General features: G+C 39.4%; 3 protein-coding genes across 3 annotated transcripts; 1 reads left to right on the forward strand and 2 right to left on the reverse strand.

The window, feature by feature from the left end:
• On the reverse strand, positions 1-7,304 carry LOC145499906 (uncharacterized). Its single transcript, XM_081479424.1, has 6 exons — positions 7,218-7,304; positions 6,132-6,254; positions 4,488-4,589; positions 3,338-3,410; positions 2,601-2,715; positions 1-1,722 (listed from the first exon to the last, which is right to left on the reverse strand). Exons 1-6 carry the CDS (start codon positions 7,288-7,290, stop codon positions 889-891), a joined length of 1,320 nt encoding a protein of 439 aa, XP_081335550.1. The 5' UTR covers positions 7,291-7,304; the 3' UTR covers positions 1-888.
• Positions 7,305-7,393: 89 nt separating this feature from the next.
• LOC145500626 (U1 small nuclear ribonucleoprotein C-like) lies at positions 7,394-10,181 on the forward strand. The gene is made up of 4 exons (XM_081480144.1): positions 7,394-7,425; positions 7,565-7,607; positions 8,258-8,366; positions 9,448-10,181. Exons 1-4 carry the CDS (start codon positions 7,418-7,420, stop codon positions 9,723-9,725), a joined length of 438 nt encoding a protein of 145 aa, XP_081336270.1. The 5' UTR covers positions 7,394-7,417; the 3' UTR covers positions 9,726-10,181.
• Positions 10,182-12,764: 2,583 nt separating this feature from the next.
• On the reverse strand, positions 12,765-24,392 carry LOC145499568 (serine/threonine-protein kinase PLK1-like). Its single transcript, XM_081479090.1, has 11 exons — positions 24,074-24,392; positions 23,824-23,931; positions 23,579-23,710; positions 19,784-20,001; positions 19,260-19,355; positions 18,069-18,547; positions 17,824-17,916; positions 17,246-17,399; positions 16,452-16,581; positions 15,755-15,871; positions 12,765-15,163 (listed from the first exon to the last, which is right to left on the reverse strand). The coding sequence occupies exons 1-11, from the start codon at positions 24,191-24,193 to the stop codon at positions 14,954-14,956; spliced, it is 1,857 nt and encodes a 618-aa protein (XP_081335216.1). The 5' UTR covers positions 24,194-24,392; the 3' UTR covers positions 12,765-14,953.
• Positions 24,393-25,648: the final 1,256 nt, after the last annotated feature.

Consider the following 25,648-nt stretch of genomic DNA (forward strand, 5'->3'; position numbering starts at 1 on the left):
GATGTCCAAGGACAAATTTCACAGCATATTTTCGGGCGAAATGAGGGCTGTGTTTATTATCCTTCAAATATTTTTCGCAACAGTGCGGTTTTGAAAATTGGGGAATATCACTCGGATATTCTCCAGTTTTAGCTGGGCATATTCAGTCACGTGACGCGTTTACAACAATCGCCTGCGAGCGAAAATATTTGGATTATAAGGGCTGATAGTGTCTCTCCGTGGATGAACACTATCGCGTCTCACGTGATTAATTTAAACCAATAAGAGTCCGAGAAAATTTAGTGCTGAACTGCAACGCCTGACAGTGCCCGCGCGAGATTGTATCACGTGGTCAGTTTTGGCCAATGACGACGCAGGAAAATTTAGTAGTGAACTATTGGTCGATAGTGTAAGATAGCTCAGCCAATCAGATTGCAGCATCTGCATTATTATACCAGAATTCCACTAAATTCTTATTAGTAGAATTTTACTTGTACGTAAATATTTTGTATATACTGATAATTTTATAGTTCTGGCAGGGCAGCCCAAACAGACCAGCTCATTTTACGTTCTCTGCTCAACGTTCCCATGTACGTAAAATTGTGTACACGTACCAGTCCACGGAAATAAATCAACAGTGCTAAACAATGTTTTACCACGAGAGAAAATTACCGCTTCCCCTTTTGATTGAGTAATTTTACTTCTTACCCACCCCTTCTTAGTAAGTAATTTTTCACTATGTATCCCCCTCCCTGCTAGCTAATTATCGTAGCAATGGCAAGAATTATAAATTAAAATACCATAAACACTACCAAACAATACGCATATGGATTTTATTATTATTGTTATCAATTTTGTTCCATCATTCCCGTCCTTGGTTTATAGGCGTTTACTGTTTCCGACTTCTTTTTATTTCACCTTTTTCTTCTTTTTCTTTTTCTCCTTTTTAATTTCGATGATTTCAACAGCTTCCACATCAAGAGAGAGCGTATCTTTGTCCTTTCTGCTTGTCTTCTTTCTTTTGTCTCCTGTTTCCTCGGCTTCAGGGAGCGGTTCTTTACAAGTTTTTTCCATGTTGGAATTCCTAGCCTTTTTGAGTGTATCTTTGTGATCGTTTCGTTCTTCAATCTTGCACGACATTTCCAAATCTTCAGCAATACTAGCTTTGTCCTTTTTCCTCTTTTTCTTATCTTTTTTCTTCCCACCTTTCACCGACTCTTCAGTTTCCAAACTCTCTATCATCTCACCCTGCACTTCCTTAATTTCGCAAGCTTGTGAAGCAATAAACTCCTGTTCCTTTCCTTTGTTTTTCTTTCGTTTTTCTCGCTTTGTTTCCTTCAAGACTTTACATTCCTTGCCTTCGCCAGATTCCCATCCCTCCACTTCCGCGTTCTTTTTCTTTTCCTTTACTGCGTATTCATCCTCATCGAAATTCGAGCTAGTTTCGTCGTTTTTCAATTCACAAGCCTTCCTTTTTCTTCGCTTTTCCTTCTTCTTTTTCTTTGACTTTAATTCTTCGTCAGCGAACTCTGCATTTTCTGAGCCATCTTTTCTAGCTTCGCCTGTAACCATTTCTTCTTGAGCTGCCGTCTCTCCTCGCATTTCTTTTCCCTCTCTTGCGACCTTCATCTCCCTCATTTTCATCTCAAAGTATTCCTGAATGTTCTGCCCGGAGTTTACAGTCTGCACACCGTGAAACGATGGTGGCGGACAAGATGCTGTGCTGCCGTCTGATTCTTCACCCTGACAAGAATGAAAGACGATTGTTTAGACCATCAGTCCAAAATTCAAAACACCGCACACGCGAAAAAGAGTGCAACAGACTCTTTAAGTCTTTAAGTAACGTGGAGCGGCCTCGTGGCGTCATTCTTACCTGACATTTCTTCAATATCAGACCCATTCTTTTCTTTTTTCCAATAAAATATTTTTGTAAATGGCTAAACAATCCTTCCTAAATTTTCTACTCCTACCAGAAATAAACGAAGAAAAGCTGTTTGCTAACTCATTCGTCACAGTCCATTTAGGCTCCAGACCTGTGTTATTTAAAATTATGTTCAACTGCTTCTTACATCGCACTAAACGATTTTATTTGCTATATCATTTTAAGAATATTGTTGTTGTCACAACTAGGGATAGTCAGGAGTATGGTGTTCTTTTAGAGCTCCATAGGCTTTCTAAATCGTTCACTATCTATAGCTAGGTATGTGAGCAGACAAGATTAATCAAATCCTACACAGGCTGTCATTGGTTAACCATACAGGCAAGGTGGGGCTGTCTTCTCCACTTAGATTTCCCTTTTCCCGTGACCAAATGGCATCTTAATGTCATATGATATAATGAATCCTCTACTGCCAAAGCTTATTAGGTTAAGATGGAGGGATAATGGCCTTGATCTTTTTTCTCATGTCCATGGACCTTGACTGGGTCTCAGTCCATCAACGCACAGTAAAGATCTTTGTCAATATCCAGCCACCTTGACCTTACGCTTGGCCAATAACTCATTAAAATATAGCATCTGATTACCCCAGGAAAATTATCTTCATCAAAATTCAAATTCTTGTAAGGAGGATTACAGAAAACCCATGATAAATATTAAGGAGAGTTTTGAACATGATGCTAACCTCAGACTGTTCTCGAGGAGTTCCAGGAACTGACTTACTTCGCTGACCAAAGATGCAAGCCATGTCTTCAGCGGATTTGGAAGACAAGTCCTTGCTCTGGATGAAGCGATTGTAACTGGAAGTAGAGAATCAGACAGTCAGTTTGAAGTATACTGTACACTTGTGGGCTGCACAATAATCAAATAATGGAACCTATCATAATTATTTCATAAACTGAAGCTCTACCACTATAAGATAGTGTGAAATCTGTGTCAGGGTTAAGTGTCCCATCTTGCCAGATTTTCTGAACTCCAAATAGAGCAACTCAAGTTCATTAGTAGCTGAGTCCACGTTGTTGTGTTCTTCGGCAATACTTCTCTTGCAGTAATTCTCACTGGATGCATTTACAAATGGGTACCAGCAAATATGTTGCTGAGAGTTACCCTGTAGTGGACTAAAATCAAATTCAGGGGGAGGGGTAGAAATACACTTCTAGGCGCTTCTTGGTACATAAACCAGAGTAAGTTCTGGCATGGCGAGTCAAAAACACTTCCCCTTATCTTTATATCAACCTTCAACTTCATCATCAAACAAAATCAATGGTCATTGCTCAATCCCCAATATAATTACATTATCACACAGGCAGGTGATGAAAATAATAGAAGAAATTCATCAACTGCATGTTAATGATATTGCCTTGATGCAGTATTAAAAATATATATGTATTTCACAAAGCTATTCTAAAGGGAAATACTCACAACACTCTCTTTCGGGATTGTCGGGCTGTCTTCTCCATTTCATGCTTCTTTCTTTTCTTTGTTGGCTTCTCTCCTTTTGCAATCAACAAAATAAGCCAATTAATTTTTCCATTAAAAAGAGAAATGTGGTGCAGTTGGACCCTACTAAAACCTGGTTCTCATACCCGCCGTCCTACCTGTGACATAGTCACCGGTTGCAACTGACAACATTCGGCGATCTGTTCCAGTGGGTCCCTGGCACATCTGTTATGGATCGCCAACATACTCAAATTTGTGCGAAATGCAAATCAAATTGGTGCAATTTTCAACCATCCCACCTGTAAATATGGATCGAATTGTCTTACTGAAGTACTTTGCATCTGCAGATGATGTTCAAATAAAATACTCTCATCGCCGACAGTCGCCGACAACTGCCAGCTTGCCTGCAAAGTTGAACTCAGCTCAACTTCACAGGCAAGCTGGCAGTCAATGCCTGGGACAGATTATAATTTGGTGATAAATGTTCACATATGCTGTAACGGTCTCCCAGGTATTTCAGTGGCATATGAGAACCAGGCTTAATTCAAACTCAAAAATTTTGAACTCAAACCATTTCCCTTAGATTTGCCCTTCTTTCAGTCACTTGCTATGATTAACAAACTGATTTTTGTTGCTGCATTCATTTCAAAATCCTTTGGTAGAGTAAATTAACTAGTATTGAGAGTTATTTTCACAACTCCCATTAAGTTTTGAGCCACCTGCACCCTTGTTCTCCACACCCAGAGCAAACTTGTTACTTTGTGGGTGAATTCTTTCAGCAACAGGCAATTTCCCCTGTAGCATCTAGGGAAAATCAAGCATACTCAATTGTAACAGGTGTTACAGGTTACGGCCTTTAATAACAGCCCTGATTTTCATATTAAATGCTGATCAGACCTGGTTAATTTGAACCCCCACTATTTAGAACTATTTTGTTTCCCCCTCAGAGTTTGAAATAGCACAGTTTGACCACATTAACAGCTTGCCAGCAAAAGAATGTCAAAAGCTGTTGAATAGAAACGTGCATACATAACTGTGCTTTGCGGGACAAAAAAGTCTATTATCGCACAATTCCTTTTAGGGCCCAGTTGATAATTGAGAAGTCATCGGACTCCAGGACTGGGAAACTCACCATCACCATTTTCTGAATGATCATTAAGGCGTGACAGCAGATCATCAAATTCCAGTTGGTGTGATAACCAGTTATCTTCATTAGACTTATCAGCTCCCAAACCTGAATGGAGAGATTATGATAATAATATGATCAGCTTTTCATTGTTGTCCTCATTTGTCAGAGAAACTTTGTCTAACAGCTTTGGTGCACTCTAACTTTGTACATGCACATCCTAATTGTAAACAGTGTTGTTTCGATAGTACATTTAGTAGCCGTTTACCAACCTGAAGTTGAAAAAAGGTAGATATTAATTAACTTCAGTAGTGAGTTTGCGAAGCTGATGTTTCAAGTGTCAGGCAAAGTTACTTTGTCACCAAGCTCTGATAGTGCTAGCACTCAAAACGTTAGCCTCACAAACTCACTACAGCGGTTCATTTACCATGTTAAATAATGTTTAATGAGGGTCACTTGTGATCAATTACTGAACAGATGCATGGCATCATGGTTGTTAATCTAACTACAACTGCTATGGCCACAAGAATTCTCAAACCGAAGTGAAACATGTCAATTGTCTCTTAGACTGCCATTCACTTCTTTTGAAGCTAGCTGTTAGAATTTGATTCACAGATCAAGACATTATACTTCTGAGTTCAAAAAATCATTCAAGAATTAAAAATATAACTCAGGTTAACTTTGTCCTTATGGTTGTTTGTGCATTCTTTCAAGGAAATGAAGCATTCAGTAACTAGCTACATCTTCAGTGTGGTATCAGGACAAACATGGCTGTCTGCAGTAATAAGCATTTTATTCTTAAATCTGTTGGTGAGAATAAAGACAGTTGTTGTCACCTATGATAAATGTACTCTTCCAGGGCGCTTTCCATTTGACCAAAAATTCCAGCTAAGGGAGCGAATGAAAGAGACATTTTCTGGAAGTTCATTCCAAAATTTTGGGTGTACCTTATGAGGTTGGTCTAAAATTCTATAAAATCAAAATAACCACAAAATGTCATTCTATTTGACCATTCCTGCTTGGGCCCAGTTTCTCCAAGCCCAGAAATTGAACTCAACACAGCTGTTCCTCAAGCTTCTCAGTATCAGTACTTGTCATGTTTTCTATCTGATGGACAACTTAAATCTCTTACTTCAACACTATTGCAGTGGATTGGCCACAACATTGCTTTAGTGAGAGGTGCAAAAATACATGTAAGCTACGTGAAATGTAGGCATGACCATGCAAGTGAACAGCTTGCCTCATCATTCCAAAGTGACTCTTGAACTCATCAGGAAAATAAAGAGGTATTGCACCCTTAATGCAGTTGTGGGCTTCATTTTAAATTCCTAGGCACGTAAGAGCTTGCCACACTGATAAAAGTTACATCATCGTCCTCACCAAAATTATACATCATTTGTTTCAACTTCAGAGTCATTGAGCAACTCACAAGCAAGTAAAAAAGGTCAAAAGGGCAAACAGTCTGCTGTTTGTTTTCTTTTTGTTTATTTTGTATTTTCGCGTGAAGATTGGAAAGTGATGACCTGGGATGGGTTAGTCCAACGTACTGGAAAACATTGTTCCATTCGTCACATAGAATACAAAGAATTTCAAATCAGAATGTTTGGTCGAATGGAAAGCACCCCTTGCCGTCTATTGGTTTGCTTTTACCTAAGTTGTCACGTCTCTTTACAGACTTCACATGAGTTGTAGATCCATCTTCCTTGGCGCCCAGTCCTTTACCACTCTGCCATCCCATTTTAGTTAACATCTGGTAGCCAAATCTGCTAGTATCTGAAGACAAATTATTTACACAATTTTACTCAAACACCCCTTGGTTGTTTTTCAGGTAGTTGAAAATTCTCTGTCATATCATGTTGTATTGTTCCCTCTCGTCTCTCACCCAGCAGAAACAGAAGGGAATCTCTGTCTCGCAAGGCATTACCAGCACAATTCGGAATATTTTAATCCTGGTATAGTAAATCAGACCCAGTCGAACTGTATTTCAATTGAACTCAATGGAATTAAATCAAACTCAATCCATGGACTGAGTTCTGCGATCAAACCAAATCGAACTCACACAAAAATAATTGGACAATCAAACTAAATTGAACTTTTGATTTCTGAAGTCTTGATTTTTTGTACAACCGGTGTTGAAAATTAATAACATTTTTTTCAAGGCTCCAGTTACTTCAGTATAACTCGTGTTTTCATGTTTTGAAGACCACAAACAATAATCTTTGTTCAAGCGAATTTACCCACCGAACACTATCAAACGCAATCCACTGGATTGCGTTTGATTGAGTTCAGCTGCTGAACCCTATCGAACACAATCTAATGGATTGAGTTTGGCTCAGTTCGATTTGTTCGATTGAGCATGATTGGTTTGGAAATCGAACTCACACAAAATTCGGTGTTTCACTTGGTTTCATTGCCGAACTCAATCGACCTCAAATCACGGATTGAGTTCGATTTCCGAACGTTCGATTGACTATGCCGGGGATTTAACCCACTTCTAAACTTGGTATCACTTTTCCACTGGCTTTAATTAAAGGACTTCAAAGTCAATTTCTATCAATTGATTTCGGACTCCACAGCCCAACAAAACCGGAAATGCTGTGTTCAAAGATCTCAGTAAGATATTAAAAAGACATGAAAAACTCCAAAGCTAGAAAAATAAAAATTTATACTCGTGACGCAGTTTTTGATACGTTTACCAGCAAGAAATGGTCCTTGGGTATATAAATAGTTCCTTACCATTAGTCCAAGTTGTATTACGCGGATCACTGCTCCATTTTTGCTTCGATTTTGGCTCTGCAAGCATCGCCATGTTGAATTTCTTTACCCACGTGTGACGCAATGCTAAACGAGCCTTCAATTCAAATATCCAGCGTCAATTCCGCCAAGTTGATGCGCCTGCTTTTACCACGCAAACGTGGCGGAATCGCTTTGCTAAGATGCCCAAGTGAGTATTGTCTTATTTGTTCCCTTGAAAATAAGCGTTTTTGCTTCTTTTTTAGTTCTTTCCTTAAAGCGGATCTGTTAAATCAATCTACCGTTTATGTTTATGTGAAGTTTTTTTTGTAATTGTCTTTTTATTCTAGGTATTACTGCGATTACTGTGACACCTACCTAACACACGACTCGGTGAGTTTGATGCCATGTGTCTCGACAAGTTTTAATTTGGTTAAGAAAATGAGTCCATGCCCAGTTAGAAGATATTCTTCGCTTAGAAGGACAATGTACCTGCCTTCAGTAGCTACCCAAGCCCCCCATAAACCATGTTGTTGAAAGGAATGATCGACGAGTCATTAGTTTTTTTCTTCAGTTGTGATAATGTTGTAACTTGTATTACATAGAGTAGGTCCCCAGTAGTTCTCAGTGGTGATCAATAGCAGCCTATATTCGTTGTAGAATGCTTAAAGATGCTAATAGATTCTGAATACTCAACGATAAAGGTAGAAAAAAAATGGTGACTTTCACTCCTCATACACTGTATACCATATGACTTGAATAAGTTTACCAGTCAATCAATCAACCAATCAACAACCAACAGCTCTGATTCAAGTAATGATCAAGCTAGAGTATTCACTCAAAAAAGCGTATCCTACAATAAATTTTATTAAGCGTCTTGGTATGACTGTTTATAGTCATGCACTAAAATCCACCACCAGTGGTTTCTGTAGAGCCATGTTGTCAGTATGGATTGGTTACAGAAAAGATTTTAACTGCGCTATGGAAACCTTTAAATATACTGTGGAATGCTCACTTTGACTAATCATTTCTTGTCATCCCAGCCATCTGTCCGGAAAACACACAATGGTGGCCGAAAACACAAAGAAAATGTGCGGTTTTACTACACAAAGTGGATGGAGGAGCAGGCACAAAGTTTAATTGATCAAACAAGTATGTAGCTTTTTTTTTTCATTTTTGTTTTTTCTTTTCTGTGTAGATTGTTGAAATCTAGAACAGTTTTAAACTTAACACTTCTTTGCACCCAGTCATTCACAAGACAACAGTCAATATCAGATGAAGTCAAACCCCAGAAATACAGATGTAGTAGGCAGGGCTGTTATAAGTTTTGAGTCGCCTGTACCCTTGCTCTCCACACCCGTAGCAAACTTGTTACTTTGTCTGTGAATTCTTTCAACAACAGGCAATTTCACTGATATCATCAAAGGAAAATCAGGCATACTCAGCCGTAACAGGTGTTACAGGTTACAGCCCTTAATGACAGCCCTGGTAGGGGCGACAGAAAGAGAACTTCTTGAGAATTTCTTGAGAACGTCTTTTGAGCAAAAACGTCTGTAGTACTTTTCATAAGTTTTGAAAACTGTAGGAAACATTGTGAAAGAAGCTGTTAAAGTGCACGTAATTGACATGTGAATCACGTGGGTATCCAATTACAGTTATCCAATTACAAAAAGTTCGAATTGAATACCTGCAATGGGACACCCATGTGATCACACGCCAATTACCTGACAAATAAGCCATGGAGAACCAATAGATTGAGAATTTTCAACTACAAGGTTCAAACTAGGAGCCGGATGCTGGCAACAGCCAGCAATTTCCTGACCTGCCAGTGATTTTTTTACTGACTGTTTTTCTTCAAAGAAAAAAATTAAAATGCTATCCAGGAAAGAAGTAGGTCACATCCATGTATGGGCTAGTGGCCAAAAGTACCATCCATAACAAGTTGTCTGTATAGTGGGGCTTTGACCGACCAAATTACTCTTTTAAGGTAGACCAAACCTACCCTTGCATTTTGCACATTGTTTGAACTCTTTAGTTGTGCTTTTTGAAAAGAAATGTTGAAAATCGCTATGGAATATAAATAATGTGCTGCCCATAATTTTGAAATCCAGTGGCAAGTGTTTTTATTTTCCTTCATCAAACTTTTAAGCCTGAAACCCCTCACGTTTGGTATCTCGTCATCTGAAACAAGTTTTAATTAAAACCAATCAATGTGTTCTTTCTTTTACTTTAGCTGCCGCGTATCAAGCTGGCTCCACGCCAGCACCAGTTGCCCACATACCTCCCCCTGGAATGTTACCACCCCCACCCCCTGGAATGATGCCACCACCTCCAGGAGCTCTGCCTCCCCCTGGAGCTTTACCTTTTCACCTTCCACCTCCTGGAGCAATGCCACCACCAGGTGGGATACGACCACCTCCTGGAGCACCACCCCATGGGGGCCCACCAGGAAGGATGCCAGGTCCCCCAGGGGGAGGAAATCAACCACGACCAATCGCTGGAAAATCTTGATGAAGCAAGTTACCTAGAAGAGAAATTGTATAATTTTGCCCTAGTCTTGTTATGCCAAGAACTATTATTTTGTTGATTACAAGATGACTTGACAGAAAAGATGAAGAGCAGCAGTGAACTTTATGTTCACTGTAAACTTGTTTTTGAATAGGTAGAGACAGACATGTCTAAGGCAACGATGCTATTGTTGCAAAAAGAGCCCTGTTTCCATACTATTTTCCACACAACCACATAGCAAGACCATGTACGGATATTGGGTTTTAACTTCATTTTTTCCATACACTTTCCCGTATTATGTTGTAAATAACCTGTAGTCTGTCCGATATTAAACTGTGGCTTTCATTCGTAGACTCAAGTTTCCAGTTTTTTTTTTTTTCTCTTTCAAACAGCAGAATGTATTGGGTCGGCCAGAGGCCAACACCATGACTAAGTCATAATAAAGAGTTAACCAAAACCGGAAACTGCGCACAAAAAGTGTCTGGTACCCAGGATAACCTTTGGGTTATTCATAGCATGATTATGCAAATCATGCCTATTCATATATTTTGAAGTCCTCCAGTTTTGACAAGAGATATCAGTGACTCTTAGGCTGTGTTCACACTTGCTGCCCAAGCACCAGCACAAATTAGTGTCAGGTGCAGACATTAGGTACTCCAAGTACCCAAGTACCAGGGCACGGGCACTGTACTTGAATTCTGGTGTGAGCACTTGTAAAAAGGGCGTGTTCACGTTAGTGCCAAGTAAGAATCATGCTTAGGCACCACGCTCAGACACTAAGTGTAAACATATCCATATTTGTCATTAAGGTGATTCTCTAGTAAAAGGACCCGCCATAGATTTCCGATGAAACTTGGTATGGGAGTCACCGTGCTTGTTTTCACGCCACAATGCTGACAACTACGGTTATTTAGGTGACTTTTGCACGCGCATGCGCTCATGTGCCCGTGCTAATGACGCAAAAACCGTGCGCAGTAGGGATGCGCAATGCGATACTAAGGAATCACCTTATAAGAAGAAACCAATCTAGACTACGAGCGGTCGATCGGTTTTGTTCCTGTATCCTTTGCGCGATTGGAAACGAGAGGGGAAGAAACGTTTCCTTTTTCCTTCTTTCTGCACCTACTCTTCTCGCACTCGTCTTGTATTCTTGTATTCTTTTGTATTCTTGTATTCGCGTCGGACACTAGGAAAAGGAAGAGACTGCTCACAGTCTGTACTGAATACTCGGGAATACCTGCGATCATTAGGCGTTCTTTTTTTCAAAAAAAGAATGCCTGATCGCGAGTGAACTCAGGGAGACTCTGCCAAATTCGGCCTCGTATTGTACCTTTTCTAATCGGATGCAAGTCATCTCTTGGGCGGGGGAAGAACTGAGATGTCTTTTTTCCAAATTTTGTCCTAGTACAGATCAGTGATGGATGACACTGACTAGGCACAAGCGTGTAGCCCAAAAAGCTTCAAGAAGCTTTTTTTTTTTTTGTAAGAGCACCATGAACAGCATTACTTTGCACTGCATTAACTTGATGACATGCACCTGCACTAGCACTCCGTGGAGGGATAGGCAACCTTTGCCATGTAAAATGTAGATGTAGAATACGTCTCTCTTGAAAGCACTGATCGATGTGAACCCAGTGACTAAGAGATAATCATAGTAAGATTCTGCTCATGAAATTAATACCGCACTCTAACTAACAAGACTAACAAGGCAATGTATATTGTAGGGCAGCACGTTTCGTTAAAGGAGACTGTCACAACTAGAGAACTCGGTTTAACACAAGTGATGACCATAGATGGCAGAGTCTTCAAGTGAGGGAAGCTATGTTTAAACTCGTCCACGGTCTTGCGCATGGATGTTGATCAAAAAGGTCTTGATCGAACGTGGTCGCGCAACCAGACAATCGGACAATACTCAGTATAGAAACGCTCAGACAAACAAAAACGTCAAGAACTGTTATACATCATCTTTCTTCTCCCGTACCATTCCAGAGAGTAACCGACCGTAACCATCTACTCCAGCATAATTATTCAGAATGCTACCTCTACTGAATGCTTTAAAGCCTCTCCTAGCTCAGCTACTATACGGCACCTAGACATTAATGACCTAATATCTAAAACGGTCACTTTTACATGTGCGATTCACAAACCGCTGACCGTATCCCTGCGCACATACCAGCTCTCTCTGAGGGTTTCTCGCACAGCAAAGATTTAGATTTAGGCAACACTGATCAAATGACCGTTAACTTTTATCCGAACGTATGAAGACCCTTGGGACGTGTGACAATAAGAATTCTGTGTAAGTAGCAGGGAACCAACGAAAGCAACGGTTTCGAAAGTAGCTACACCAACCAAAACCTGCAGTTAGGCAACTGGATTTGAAATGTTTTACCTTGGGACGATTTAAGGCTCAATTACCAGTCCCTATTCGGAAAAGGAATTCGCAGAGCGTTGAAAATATATAACACCAAAGCGAACTAGAACTCAGTTTAAGATCAACCACTTGGTTAAATTCCAAGGGCATTTGTATTTTGAAGTAAATATAAGTTATTTTCAACAAAGTGTTGTTTCAGGTCAAGGATCTACTGAAAGTAGCGATAGGCAGTAAATGTTCATTGGTCCTCGCTACTACGGTCACCTCGTTATTACGGCCACTCTTTTTCGGGTCCCGGCGAAACGTCTATACATCTTCTTATAAGAAAAGCCCGTTGAGGTGGCCACCCGTTGATACGGCCAACGGCCACTGCACATTCCGAAATCCCAGCCTGTATCAGTAATCCTTTACAATTTTACCCCGTTTATAAATACGGCCACTCGAACCAGTTTTGTTCATCTTTCCATTGTTAATATTTTACACACTGATTCAAGTTTCAATTTTTTAAAAATAATTATTATATATCTTTAGAAGTGCAATTTTGACATGACTTGCTCCATCTTCAATCCATAGCGAGATTTATGTCACGATTTTTTGGTAATTACAGTATTTCCGTAAAAACACATTCCAATTATAGCAAACCACAAAATCTCTAAATCTTTACTCTGCGAGAGACTCCATCGATAGATATATGCACACAGGGACACGGTTCAGCTTTGTTGAAACTGCTTCTCTACCTAAGCCATGAAAAAGCACATTTGACCCAATGAAAATGGTAACATATTTTCACTGGGATCCCCGACAAACAATGCCCAGGCTTTGATAAGTTATTATCGTTTTTAAAGCATGGTACTGGCCATGCGTTGAATGTTTAAATGTTTAGGCTGGCAACGTGATGTGGCAACGTTTGTTTCGGGGCGCAAGTGAGTTTGATATGGTGAACTGGTCATTTTGCAATTTATGTGTGTTGGCTGTTGGGCTGGCGTTACATATCTTCGTTACACAGTGCTGACGAGCCCCAAGAAGGGCGAAACAGCTGTCCACTGTTGCGATCCTACTTTATCAGTTCTTGTCAGGTTGGTGTCTCGAAACGTTTTTCACGTGGTATCAGCCTTGCATTCTACCCTCATCCCGATGAAACACTCTTCTCCCTTGGAGCCACCTGCTGCCAGTCACCTCAGGCTGATTCTCTCATGAGAAACCAGAAACTGCAAAGGACCGCATACGATAAACGCCGCCAACGTAGGATCTACAAGAGATCTGATCAGCCAAAACAAAATGTATGAAGACAAACAATATGGGGCGAAGCAATACGACGATCATCGCTTTTAGACAAGACTGAGCGAGGAGTGGCGTGTAGTTGTTGTTGTTAATGTTTATAGTGGTCGATGTACTTAGCTACAACTAGCTAGTTTTCAGGCATGCCACTTAAACTGAAAGAAACAAATGTTGCAAATAAACCTAATAAGTTTAAAAATTCCAACTGGCGGGAGGCAGACTAGTTGGCTATTTACAAGCATAACAAAGGAATTGAACTAGGGTCTACCGAGAAACAACTCCAGCTTAGTGGTCAGAGCGAGACTTGAACCCGCGACCTCTGGATTTCAAGTCCGGCGCCCTAACCACTCGGCCAAGCTGCCTCCTACGAACTTTTATGCTAAACAAGAGGTGTTTGATTACGAAGGCATACTCGCTCACTCACTCACTCATCCTCTTCGCTTCTGTGACTGGACTGATATGATAAGGTACACTACATACTACACGCCGCATAGTTAAAATCAGGAATGAAGAGGACATAGCATGCGGGTGATTGTTCTCGTTTTTAACAGTTTACCCTTACATCTACATTTTTTTTCACGACTTGACAAGCTCAGAACTTCTTGTCGACCTCCTGTTACAAAAATAACCTGGTAAAGCTGGTTTACATAATAACGTGCTTGCATGAGAGTAACGCGATTTTATGGTAGAAATTCTTCATACGAGCCAAGTGGCTCATCAGGCCGGGCCGAGCTTATCCCGGTTTCAGTAGCATGAAGCGACTTGGAGTATTTCTACTCCCCCTGTCCATCACGGGGTTACCCCCAGCATTAAATTCGCTGTTACCCATTTATACACCTGGGTGGAGAGAGGCACTGAGAGTAAAGTGTCTCGCCCAAGAACACAACACAATGTCCCCGGTCAGGGCTCGAACCCGGACCGCTAGATCCGGAGTTGAGCGCACTAACCATGAGGCCACCGCGCCTCCCACAGCGGTACATGGTTTTAATTGCAGCCCCTTAAGCCAGATTAAGTAAAAAACATTACACTGAAGGATGTTGTCAAGGCAATTCTTTAATTAGAGATAAAATAGCTATTTACATTCAACAGATGATAAAGGATAAACTATTGAAATATTCGTTTCCACTATTGTGAACGAATAATTTCACATTTTCATAACTGAGATTTTGCAATCTCATCTCAAAATCTCTAACATATATAATAAAAAGACACGAAAATATCTAGAAAGACTGAGAAAACAGAATTATAGAATGGATTCTCCAGAATGAACAATCTTATCAACTTGAAACGTGAAAAACTTGAAATTCTGGCCAAAATTGATCGAAGTGCATCAGAAGCAATCTTAAGCAAGGAATTGAATTTTGAAACAGAAAGTTGAATAATTCCCAGTTGAAAATATTGTACGTATTGTAACTCCGCAAATAAATACTTTAACAATGGACAGAATCCGTCATTTCAAGGTAAAAACTTCACCCATAGGGCTAATTGACTAAAATAGGAGTAATCTTGATTTCCGTCAGGAATTGAAACGAGATGTGTTGAAGGAAATGTTTTTACAAGTCTCGTCTATAAGAAATGCTGCTCATTCTTTCTTGCCCTTTTTTTCCGTCTCCTGAATCTGATCGATCACCTTACGAGCATAATGAAGTCGACTGGCTAAACTCCTGCAGCATCCATGTTTCTCAATGTTCTTTAGAGGGAATGTACGGAATTTCTCGCTCTCATCAATATACGTCGCGGCACCCATGAGAGGGCAAACGATAATCTTGGTGTGGTCTTCGAAAAAGTTTATCTGCAACAAAAAAAAGAGAAAAATTTCGTTTAGAAAAACCGACTCACAGTTCAGTCACCCAGGATATAGAAGTAACATAGCGAGGGTAAATTAATTTCCACTTCAAAGCATCTTTTAGCTGTTCAATACAACTCTTTCACGTATTCCAAAATGCTTTAAACAGTTTGCCTTACTATATTTGGTACGTTTTTATTTATTTATTTATTTATTTATTTATTTATTTATTTATTTATTTATTTATTTCAATTTTCATCTCATATAGAATTTGTTCAATATAGGCATTTTACAAGAATTTTCAACTCCGTAAAGTTTCAAGCTGTTGTAAGTTAATTTCGTTTTTAAACATCTTTGTGAGAAAACGTTAAAAATTTCTTGCTAGCTCCTCAACCAATCAGATGACGAATCGAACGACTCGGCCACATGCGTTTTCCCGCACTTGGCGTCGCGGTTTTTCTGCAGATGCTTGGGTTTTACGCAGCCTCACAAAACGCAAAAATTCTCTAGAGAATTTGTGACGAGCCGAAGCAAGGTCTCCAAATCGTTTGAAAAGTCATTTACCAACAACAGAGGCTTAGCGATTTGTTTTCTTACCTGTAGAGTGCCATTTGTAAGATGAAGTACAATAGCGTCCTTTGTACGGAACCACTGCTTCAAGAAAGGTAACCTTCCTGATTCATCTTCTTTAGCACCCTTAGAACCCGCTCCAGCCTACAAATTGATTCACAAATAAGACATTAGTCACACATAATATATAAATAGTTTAATCAAGGCAATCAATCTAAAGGACAGGCCCAGCTGTCCAAATGTTCAGGGAATGTGGAGTGTGTGGAGATTTTGGGCTAGCACGGTTAGTCAAGTGGCTGAGCACACAAGATAAAGGTAGGTGAAGTCTGTATACGAGCCAAGTGGCCCATCAGGCCGGAGCTTATCCCGGTTTCTGTAGCATGAAGCGACTAGGAGTAATTATACTCCCCCCTGGATGGAATGCTAGTCCATCGCAGGGTTATCCCCAGCATTAAATTCGCCAGTACCCATTTATACACCTGGACAAACAGACACAAAAATCTTGCATGAGGATATGCAATGCACATGCAAGGATTGCTTTTGCGCTTGCAAACTTGCACGGTTGCCCACTCCGCAAAGTCTAAACTGACTAATGAAGTTAAGTTCTGAAGACATGATTGATCAACTTAAAGTTCTGTAAAATGTATAGTTGCAAGGCCTTTAGACAGTTGTATCATTCTGTTAGTATTGCTGAGTATAGTAAAATAATATTGGTCAGAAATACCTTTAGCAGGTGCTCATTCATGTAGCTAAGGAAGTACTTCAGGAGTGTAACTTTCTTTTCAAGGTATTCAGGATAGCCCTTTAAGGTGTGGTAATGTTCACTTCCTTCCTCGTCAATATACTGGAGATTACTGCAGGAAAAAAACATCAATGCCATATTGTTTTAGAGCAATAATGTATAACCACTGCAAGGCGTAATAAGGTGGCCTACAGGTCTAGCCAACTGGTTTTATTTCCCCTGTGTTACAGCACGTGGTACAGCCATGTCTTTCTTTTTACACCCACTCAGGTGTAATATAAATTATTGATTCAAGGCAATGTGGTTTGAAAAAATTGATATAAATTGCACTGTATTGCTTCGACAATAAGGTAAACCATAAAGGAAAAGTCTGCATGTGAGCAGAGTGGCCCATCGGGCCAGCGCTTATCATCAGTTTCTGTAGCATGAAGTGACTAAGAGTACGATGTATTTCTACTCCCCCCAGGATGGGATGCTAGTCCATTGCAGGGCTACTCCCAGCATTAAAGTGCCTGGTACCCATTTATACTATTGTGTGGAGAGAGGCACTGTGAGAGTAAAGTGTCTTGCCCAAGAACACAACACAATTCCCCCAGCCAGGGCTCGAACTCGGACCACTTGATCCAGAGTCCAGCGCACCAACCATGAGGCCACAATCGTACATGGTTTTAATTGCAGCCCCTTACCACCCAGACCACTTGAATCAAAGTCAAGGGTGCTGAACATGAGGCTCCTGCTTGTTTTCTTTTGGGCTAAATAAAGAATTTGCTACTCACTCTCCATCCTGGTAAAGGATGAGCCTTGTTAGGTCATTGAAAAGAACACCAACACTGTTGTCACTTAGCTGATAACCAAAGCCATACTTGTCTGAACAATCCAGCCATTTACCAACCCAGTACACTGGTGCATAAGCTGGGTCTTCTGCCTCATCTATTTAAAAATCACAATCACATTCAGTTCACTGTAAGTTGAAAATTCTCTGAGTTACTGATTACTGTTCAAAATGATCTACATATAACTGTCAGTATTATGTCACACCTGACATCTTAGAATTCCTAGGCCAACTGCTAAATTCAGTAGTTCAGGGCATATGAGACAAGGAAGGAGATCAAATGTTGCTTGTGGAAATACAATTGATCCCCCCTATTTTGAACTCTCAGGGGAAGCGAAACATGGTTCGAAATAAGCAGAAGTTTGAAATAGTCATTAAGTAAATGACTGAAGGGCAAATCCGAGGGAAACAGTTTTTAAGGTTCAAAATAATGGGGAATTCGGAATCACCGAGTTTGAATTAGCAGGATCCAGCTGCAATTAATGAACTTGTAAGTTTTGCTAATGATCAAATGGAAATTACCTTCATTGATACATGTTCTGTGACATGGTTTAGTGTCCAGACATGCTGTGATGTGACTGTGGAGCTGCCCAAGGTAGCAATCTTTAGGAATCACTGTGACAAAAAAAGGTACAAAATTAATCATAAACTGTATTGAAGAGTTCAAAGAATGCTGAAACGGACAGGAAAAAGGTAATTAAAGGAAAAACTGTTGTAACTGTTAAATAGGATTAGAGTTAGAACTGCTTGATTTAGTCTCAAAGTACCTTCTTGATTTTCATCTTTCAATTCCTCAGCAACAGCTTCACCAGGCATAATCAGTTTACTTTCTGCACCACAAACTCTGATACCAAGTGATCTTCTATTGCTAACTTTCTCTAAAAAGGCAGCCTTGTCTCTTCTTCCCACTGTGGTAACGGGACGGGTTTCTTGTGAGTTCAACTCATTGAGTGGCCTTCTAGACATACCAAGAAGATTTGAAGATGACCCTGTTGCAAACCTGGGCACCATAGTTAAGCTACTGACTGGCATGCGGCTTGGTGTAAATCCCTTAAAGAAGTCATCGTCAAGAACCTCTTGTAGACCTGGTCTTGTTGCGGGGTCTGGTCGCAATAGTTTTATGATTAAAAGTTGGGCTGTGTGTGAGACTTTTGAAGGAATGTAGTATTCATTTCTCTTGATTCGCTGGTATATGTCTTCCAAGCTTGAGGCTTCAAAAGGTGGCTTGCCAACAAGAAGAGTGTACCTGTGGATAGATAATAGCCATACTTATAAATTCCTGTAAACTGTTGGTCAGTTTTTGTTTTGTTTTGTTTTTTTTTTTCCCGTTCTGATTCTCACCAATAAAAATCACTATTTACTATATTTTACCAATTGTTTCCTACAAACACTTGACACAGAACTGAAAAAGTGTTACCCAATGGATGAAGTTTCAAATCCTAGTGTTTGATACATACTTCTTACTAGTAGTGTTTGGAAATGTGGTCAATCTCAGTCTTTAATTTTGTGTTTGATATATTAATTTTTACATGTGTGATATGCTGGTGTTGTGAACTTCACAAACATGTTTTTTATTATGTTAACATTTAACAACTAAATAATTAATTAACATATTGTTTTACAGTTATTGTAAAACAGGGATAGTAATAATTATAATAATAATAACTATAATTATAATATTTATTAACTTCTATTGCACCAATATTGAATGTAAAAATTTTCATCAGGGCAAGTATACAACCTCATTCCCAGGGTTTCTCATGTGCTTCTTTGGCAATTGAGAACACCAGGGAAGGGTCCTATGTAATGAGGCGATTTTTTGCATTGAGCTTTGTCAAATTCAAAGCAACGTATTGTGCTTGCAAACAGTTCTAATCAAATAGCTGGGCCCTGGCCAGTTTGATGTCATATTTTTAATCAGAAAGAAACAAATTAATAAACAATTATTATTAACTTACAGAATACATCCCAATGACCAGACATCCACCTCAAAGCTATGTCCCTTCTTGTTGAGTACTTCAGGTGCAATGTAGTTAGGAGTGCCACACAGAGTTCTGAAAAAATTAATAATATCAGACCCTACATTTAAAATGAAAGGGTAAAAGTTGTAGTCCATGTCCTAGGAGTTGTAATGAATCATTTGACAATACTTTTTAAAAAGATGGCTTCAAAAGAGCATGTTCACCCTTTTTTATTTTCCAACTTTGAGATACAAACTTCCAAAGACACCATGTTTGTGTTTGCATCTTTCCACCTAGATGTGTATATCAGCACATTGAAATGTTTATAAATGTCTGCTATTCTGGGAGACTTGACAAATCTTGGTCTGAACTTTCATTCACTTTTCGTTTGATATCAATCCCATTTTCCTTTGCTACACTGCTGTAATAAGTTGTTAATAGAACATGTACATACCTAGCTAAGATAACAAGCCTGAAACATTTACAATTTTTATACCCTTCACCATATTTAATTTTCTTACTTTTTTCTTTCCCCATCAATCATCACTCTAGTCGCAAGACCAAAGTCCCCAATCTTGACATCCATTTCATCGTTTAGGAATAAGTTTCCAAGTTTAAGATCACGATGAATGATCTTGTTGTCATGTAGATATTTACAGCCTTCAACTATCTGCTTCATGAAGTAACGCACTTCGGGTTCAGTTAAGGCTTTTCGACGTTTATGAAGTTCCATCATGGACTGAAATGTGAAAACAAGAAAAAGAGGATGCTTAATTGAAGAAGCTAGTCATAAAAGGGGATAAGTGACGATTTTGGTTGCTTTTCTTTTTTCTTGCTCCAAATTAGCTGAATTTTTACATGTGGTCTTCAATGTAATAGAAAAACGTGTTCCTGTATTTTTGCCGCTGGTTTTTGCTTCGCTTTATAACGACGCCGCTAAGAAAACCGAGTGGTTTTTTGCATACGCAATATCCTGATAACGAAGCAAAGTTTAGCGGAAAAACTACGGGACATTGCTAAACACACCTAAACAAAACTCTATGCGAAATTTGGAGCGTTTTCGACAAAGTTCACTTTTGATTAAAATACCTAACGCCCTTTTCCCGCCGAGGCTGCAAATAAACGAAGCCGGGCCTTTGTTATGATAAACAGAGCCGATCCTTTGTTATAATAACCAAGCCAAGCCTTTGTTATAAGTCGAAGTCTCGCCTTGGTTTATCATAACAAAGGATCGGCCCGCCGCGACCGCAGGGACTTTGATCTCACTTAGAAAGCAGCAAAATGTCAATTTCACGCAACGTATAAGCTCAAAAATGTTAATTTTAGGTCAAAAAAGGTTTAAATGTTGATTTCACGTTAACGCGCGACGGCAAGGAGGTTGATTTCACTTAGAAACCAGCAAAATGCCAATTTCACGCAACGCATAAGCTTAATGATGTTGATTTCAGGTCTAAATAGGTTAAAATGTTGATTTTACGTTAACGCGTGACGGCAAGGATGTTGGTTTCACTTAGAAACCAGCAAAATGTCAATTTCACGCAGCGCATAATCACCAGTTCGAGAAATGTCCGCAGAACGTAATCGCAATGCATGCCGGGAAGGATCTTTACACCTCGTGCGCGGGAAAACATGGCGGTCGATACAAGACAAATTTTATCACTCTAAAACCAGTTCTCGCTTTCCAAACTTTGACGCTAGCAACGCTTGGGAAATGGGCCACAACTCACCAGAGGGTATTTTTCTTGGGCAAGAACTGCTCTTGGACTTTGCTACCTGGCTCGATCTGACTTCGAACGTCGATAACATGATTACGGTATATCAGCTGCCTTCGAAGTTTCAGAACACGTTTTGATTCTTTAGAACGTGCTGATGACTTACGGGTTTATCGAGGCTTTATGATGCCTCTCAACCACCAGGCAGGCATACAAGGTACTTTAAAACAATGCTTAAGATATTAGTTGACAGAGCTCTAATGCGGCACATCTCTTTTTTGTTTGATGGCATTTCGTTTGACGCTCGATCGATTCACGTGTTGTGTTCACGTCACAATAACCGGTGTAAACAATCCGTTCCCAGATTTCGCTCTATATGCTGTGGGATTTGGTTTTGACTTCATACACTATAAACAGTCTGCCTGTTTGCTGTTCAACAAATAAACTCCTAAAGACATGGCTAGGAAAAGCCAAGTTTTTTGCCTACGTTTTAACTCGAAAACAAAGCAAAAACCAGCCACAAAAATACAGAACCACGTTTTTCTATTACATCGAAGACCACGTGCAAAACTTCAGCTAATTTGGAGCAAGAAAAAAGAAAAGCAACCAAAATCGTCACTTATCCCCTTTCATGACTAGCTTCTTCAATTACACATGTATTAGGTAAAGTCTGCATACAAGCCAAATGGCCCGTCAGGCTGGAGCTTTTGTCAGTAGCAATTGAAGCAACCACGAGGTATTTCTACTCCCTCCTGGATGGGATGCTAGTCCATCGCAGGGTTACCCCTCAGCATTAAATTTGCTGGTTCACTCATTTATACACCTAGGTGGAGTGGGACGATGTGAGAGGAAAGTGTCTCGCCCAAGAACACAACACAATGTATCCGGCCAGGGATCGAACCCGGACCGCTCGATCCGTAGTTGAGCACACTAACCATGAGGCCACCACATGCACCTACGTAGTTATGGTGATCAATGCAATGCAGAATTGGTACATCTCCCTTTTAAAACATTTTATAAACCTGCCAAGCGACTAGGCTTGATTTCCAGCCGCTGTTCGGGAAACGAGCCCACGCCGCTCCCACGAACTTCTCGGGGAGGAACAAAGACCAGATGCGATAGAGCGGCGGAAATCAAAGCCAACCAAGCAACGTGACTAGATACATACGTGGAGAATTTAAAGGTACCAAAGACAAATGACCAACCACAAAGAAAACTTAATGTGGGAGAGTTAAGTGTCTTGCCCATCAGAACATTCTTATTTAGGGCAGCCTACAACTGTTTTGGCCTGACAATACCAACATGGGCTCAAGACATGCAACAGGTTCAACAAATCCAACAACAGACTTCGTTGTTGTAAAGGTGGCTTGAAAAAAATAAAACAAATAATTCATCACCCCTTGTGCCAAAACATAAAATATTCATTTCAAAATGATAATATTAGATGGTCACAAATATAAATGTGACATCTAATTTGACAACTTTGCCTAATAAAAATGTACATTTACATTTACTAGCATAAAATAAATATTAAACTCTAATCAAATGTGTTAAATTTTCTTAGTGAAACATGGTAAATGATAAAAAAACAGGGTAGAGCAAAATAATTTTAAAAATTTATAGACTGACACCGCTTCTATGTAGGTTAACAGTGAACTAGTAAGGATTCTTTTTCCGACTCTTACGTGGTAAGAATTCTTTTATCAGAATGGGATTTAATTCTCATGCTTTAATTTGAATGTCATATAAACCCAAGTTAATGTTTTCTTTCTAAACTTGCTGTTTACACCAGGTGAACATGCAAATTTTTCCTTTAATATCAGCTGAGCCTCATTCTGCATAAATAACACCTTAAATAATCACAAGTCTTGCTTTTGAGGGTGGAAATTTTCTACATAGCCAGTTCATGTATATCAATTTGTTTCAATTCAGACATTCAAAAACGGTGTATTTTTCCAATATATCTTAACTACAAATGTAGAAAAGAAATCTCCAGCCTTAGATGAAAAAGAAGCCTTTTTTGTCTTAGGCCATTAGGATCCTATTTCCGCCATTCTGCATTGTTCATGCAATATTCATCTTCTAGCTCTATGTGGAGAAGCAACAGGTGTCCGTAAAAAAAAAGTGTTAGTTCCTGTAAAACTTCATCTAAAGCAACACGCCTATGACCGAGTAATTTAGCTTTCCTAGTGAGCAAGTGAAAAAAACTTAAAACAAACAAGGAATATTTTATAATAAGAGCTAAAACGTAAACTGGAGAACAAAAGCAAAACTTAATCGTCAGCTTACGTGGATGTTTCAAAGTTTATGAATATTAAAAAAAAAAAAAATAGTACATTAACACTAAATCTTCTACTTGTTGATCCTTTGTGGCATCTAAAATCAGTATTTGCGGCTAAAACACTCCCTTTTCGAACTCTTTTCGGGGTAACAAACGGCTTTTTCTTTTTTTTCCTTCAGCGTCCCACTTCGACAAAAGCAATGGAGATGGTTTAATTAAATATCCGATGAAAATACATGTACACGAAGCTTTTAAATTAAACGTAATAGAACAAGTAGTCGATGCAAAAATCGGAAGCAGTGTTAAAAATCATAAAAGCTTACCCTCCGTCTGCATAACTCCAACAGGATGTAAATATAGTCTGCATCCTCAAAGAACCCACGAAACCCAACGATGTGCTTGTGTGTTTCTGATTTGAAACCCACTGAACGATGGATGGCTATCTCCATAGACATCTACACAAATCGGATAATGATTCAACGATCAGAGAAATATCAAAACATTTAGGAGTCAAAAGCAAGCTCTACAACGCGTCTGATCGAGTTTTTAGGCGATTTTCCTTGCTTACCTTTTCTTTTTGATGTGGCTTCGTCAACATGGTCTTCGAGATGATCTTGCCGGCCAAGATTTCCTTGGTCTCCATATCTGTGAGTTCGTAGCATTTTGCAAACCCACCCTGTAAAATCGTGTAAAACAAGAACATTTACGACAAATTTAGATACCTCACTAGGAGTCTAAAATGAACTTGCGATCAAAGGTTCGTTTGCTCGTGTTGATTCAGGATTTTTAAATGACCGTTGGTGGCGATTGTAACACACCTTGCCGAGAAAACGGCCCCGTAGATAACGTTTTTTTGTCGTAGGATCCACAATATATTGGTCCAAATCCTTTGCAACTCTTGCAGAGCTGTATTTATCTCTTGTAGCCGCTTTATGCATCTTCAATCTAGTCGCTCAACGAGGCCGTCCAAAGTCTGCCAAAATCTCAACAATTCAGTGTATAGATAAACCAGAAGCAAAGTTCTACGATACAAAATTACGTGTTCAACTTTCCACCTTGATAAAAAAATTTTGAATATGGCGAAAATTCTGAGCAAACTTCTCAGTAAAGATTTCACGAACGAGCGCCGTGTTCTCGTGGAAGAAATGGTCGCTGCGAACGAAGAGATCGACAGTTTAGAAACCATTCAAACAAACTGCGTTTGAATCATAAGCCAATCAGATCCTTAGACGGCACTGAAGATGCGACTTTTTGACCAATGAAATTGTCGCGTCACGCAACAAAGAAATTTCCATGACTATTGTGCCAAATCATGCGTTACACGGCAACGGGAATTTAAATTAAATTTAAATAAATTGACCAGAACAAAAAATAAGACCGATATTTTTGGGCATTGAACGTTGCCTCCTCCAGTGATGAAAAAAAAAAGGATATGCATAATGTTGTGGACATTCTTTCTCCATCTGCATAGAATAATGTCTACTGTTCACAATGACAAAGTCCTCCTTTGTTTTAAGATTTTAAAACATCTACACCTGCAAAGTGTAAAGAAACTATTTTTAATTAATTAAAGAAACATTTGAGATTTGTGTATAAACGTAATCTATTCTCATTTCTCTCACTGCAAAATTCTATGAACTATTTATAAACACTGATTTTATTTTGATGTGAGAAGAGATTGATTTTATCTTTTATCAACCAAACTAATTAGATTACAGTAAAACCTGATCTCTGCATTTTTATTTTTCCAAACTCCAGCAATATTTTACAACATTTGCACATATTTGTTCAATCTACCCCGGGGCAATCTTTTTGTTTTGTAAAACAAAATAATATTAAGAAGTCACATGGAGAAAGACACTGACTACAATATCCTTTTTGATAAGTTAATAAAGATGGTGAATTTTAAGCTCGGTAATGAAATGTGAAGGTGAATTAATCAACATGACACGAGCGTGGGACAAAGAAAAATTCTGAGTCCCCGACAGGAATTGAACCCATGACCTCCCGAACACCGGGCGGGCGCTCTATCCACTGAGCTACGAGAACTCATGGAGAGCGAGGTCATTTAACTGAGTTCATATATGATAGGTGTCCTGCATACTGCTAGGATCAACGCTATCGAAGTCATCGTGAGTAGTGATAAGTTAATAAAGATGGTGAATTTTAAGCTCGGTAATGAAATGTGAAGGTGAATTAATCAACATGACACGAGCGTGGGACAAAGAAAAATTCTGAGTCCCCGACAGGAATCGAACCCATGACCTCCCGAACACCGGGCGGGCGCTCTATCCACTGAGCTACGAGAACTCATGGAGAGCGAGGTCATTTAACTGAGTTCATATATGATAGGTGTCCTGCATACTGCTAGGATCAACGCTATCGAAGTCATC

The sequence above is a fragment of the Orbicella franksi genome, chromosome 10 (genome assembly GCF_964199315.1).
Source record: "Orbicella franksi chromosome 10, jaOrbFran1.1, whole genome shotgun sequence".
Lineage (NCBI taxonomy): Eukaryota > Metazoa > Cnidaria > Anthozoa > Scleractinia > Merulinidae > Orbicella > Orbicella franksi.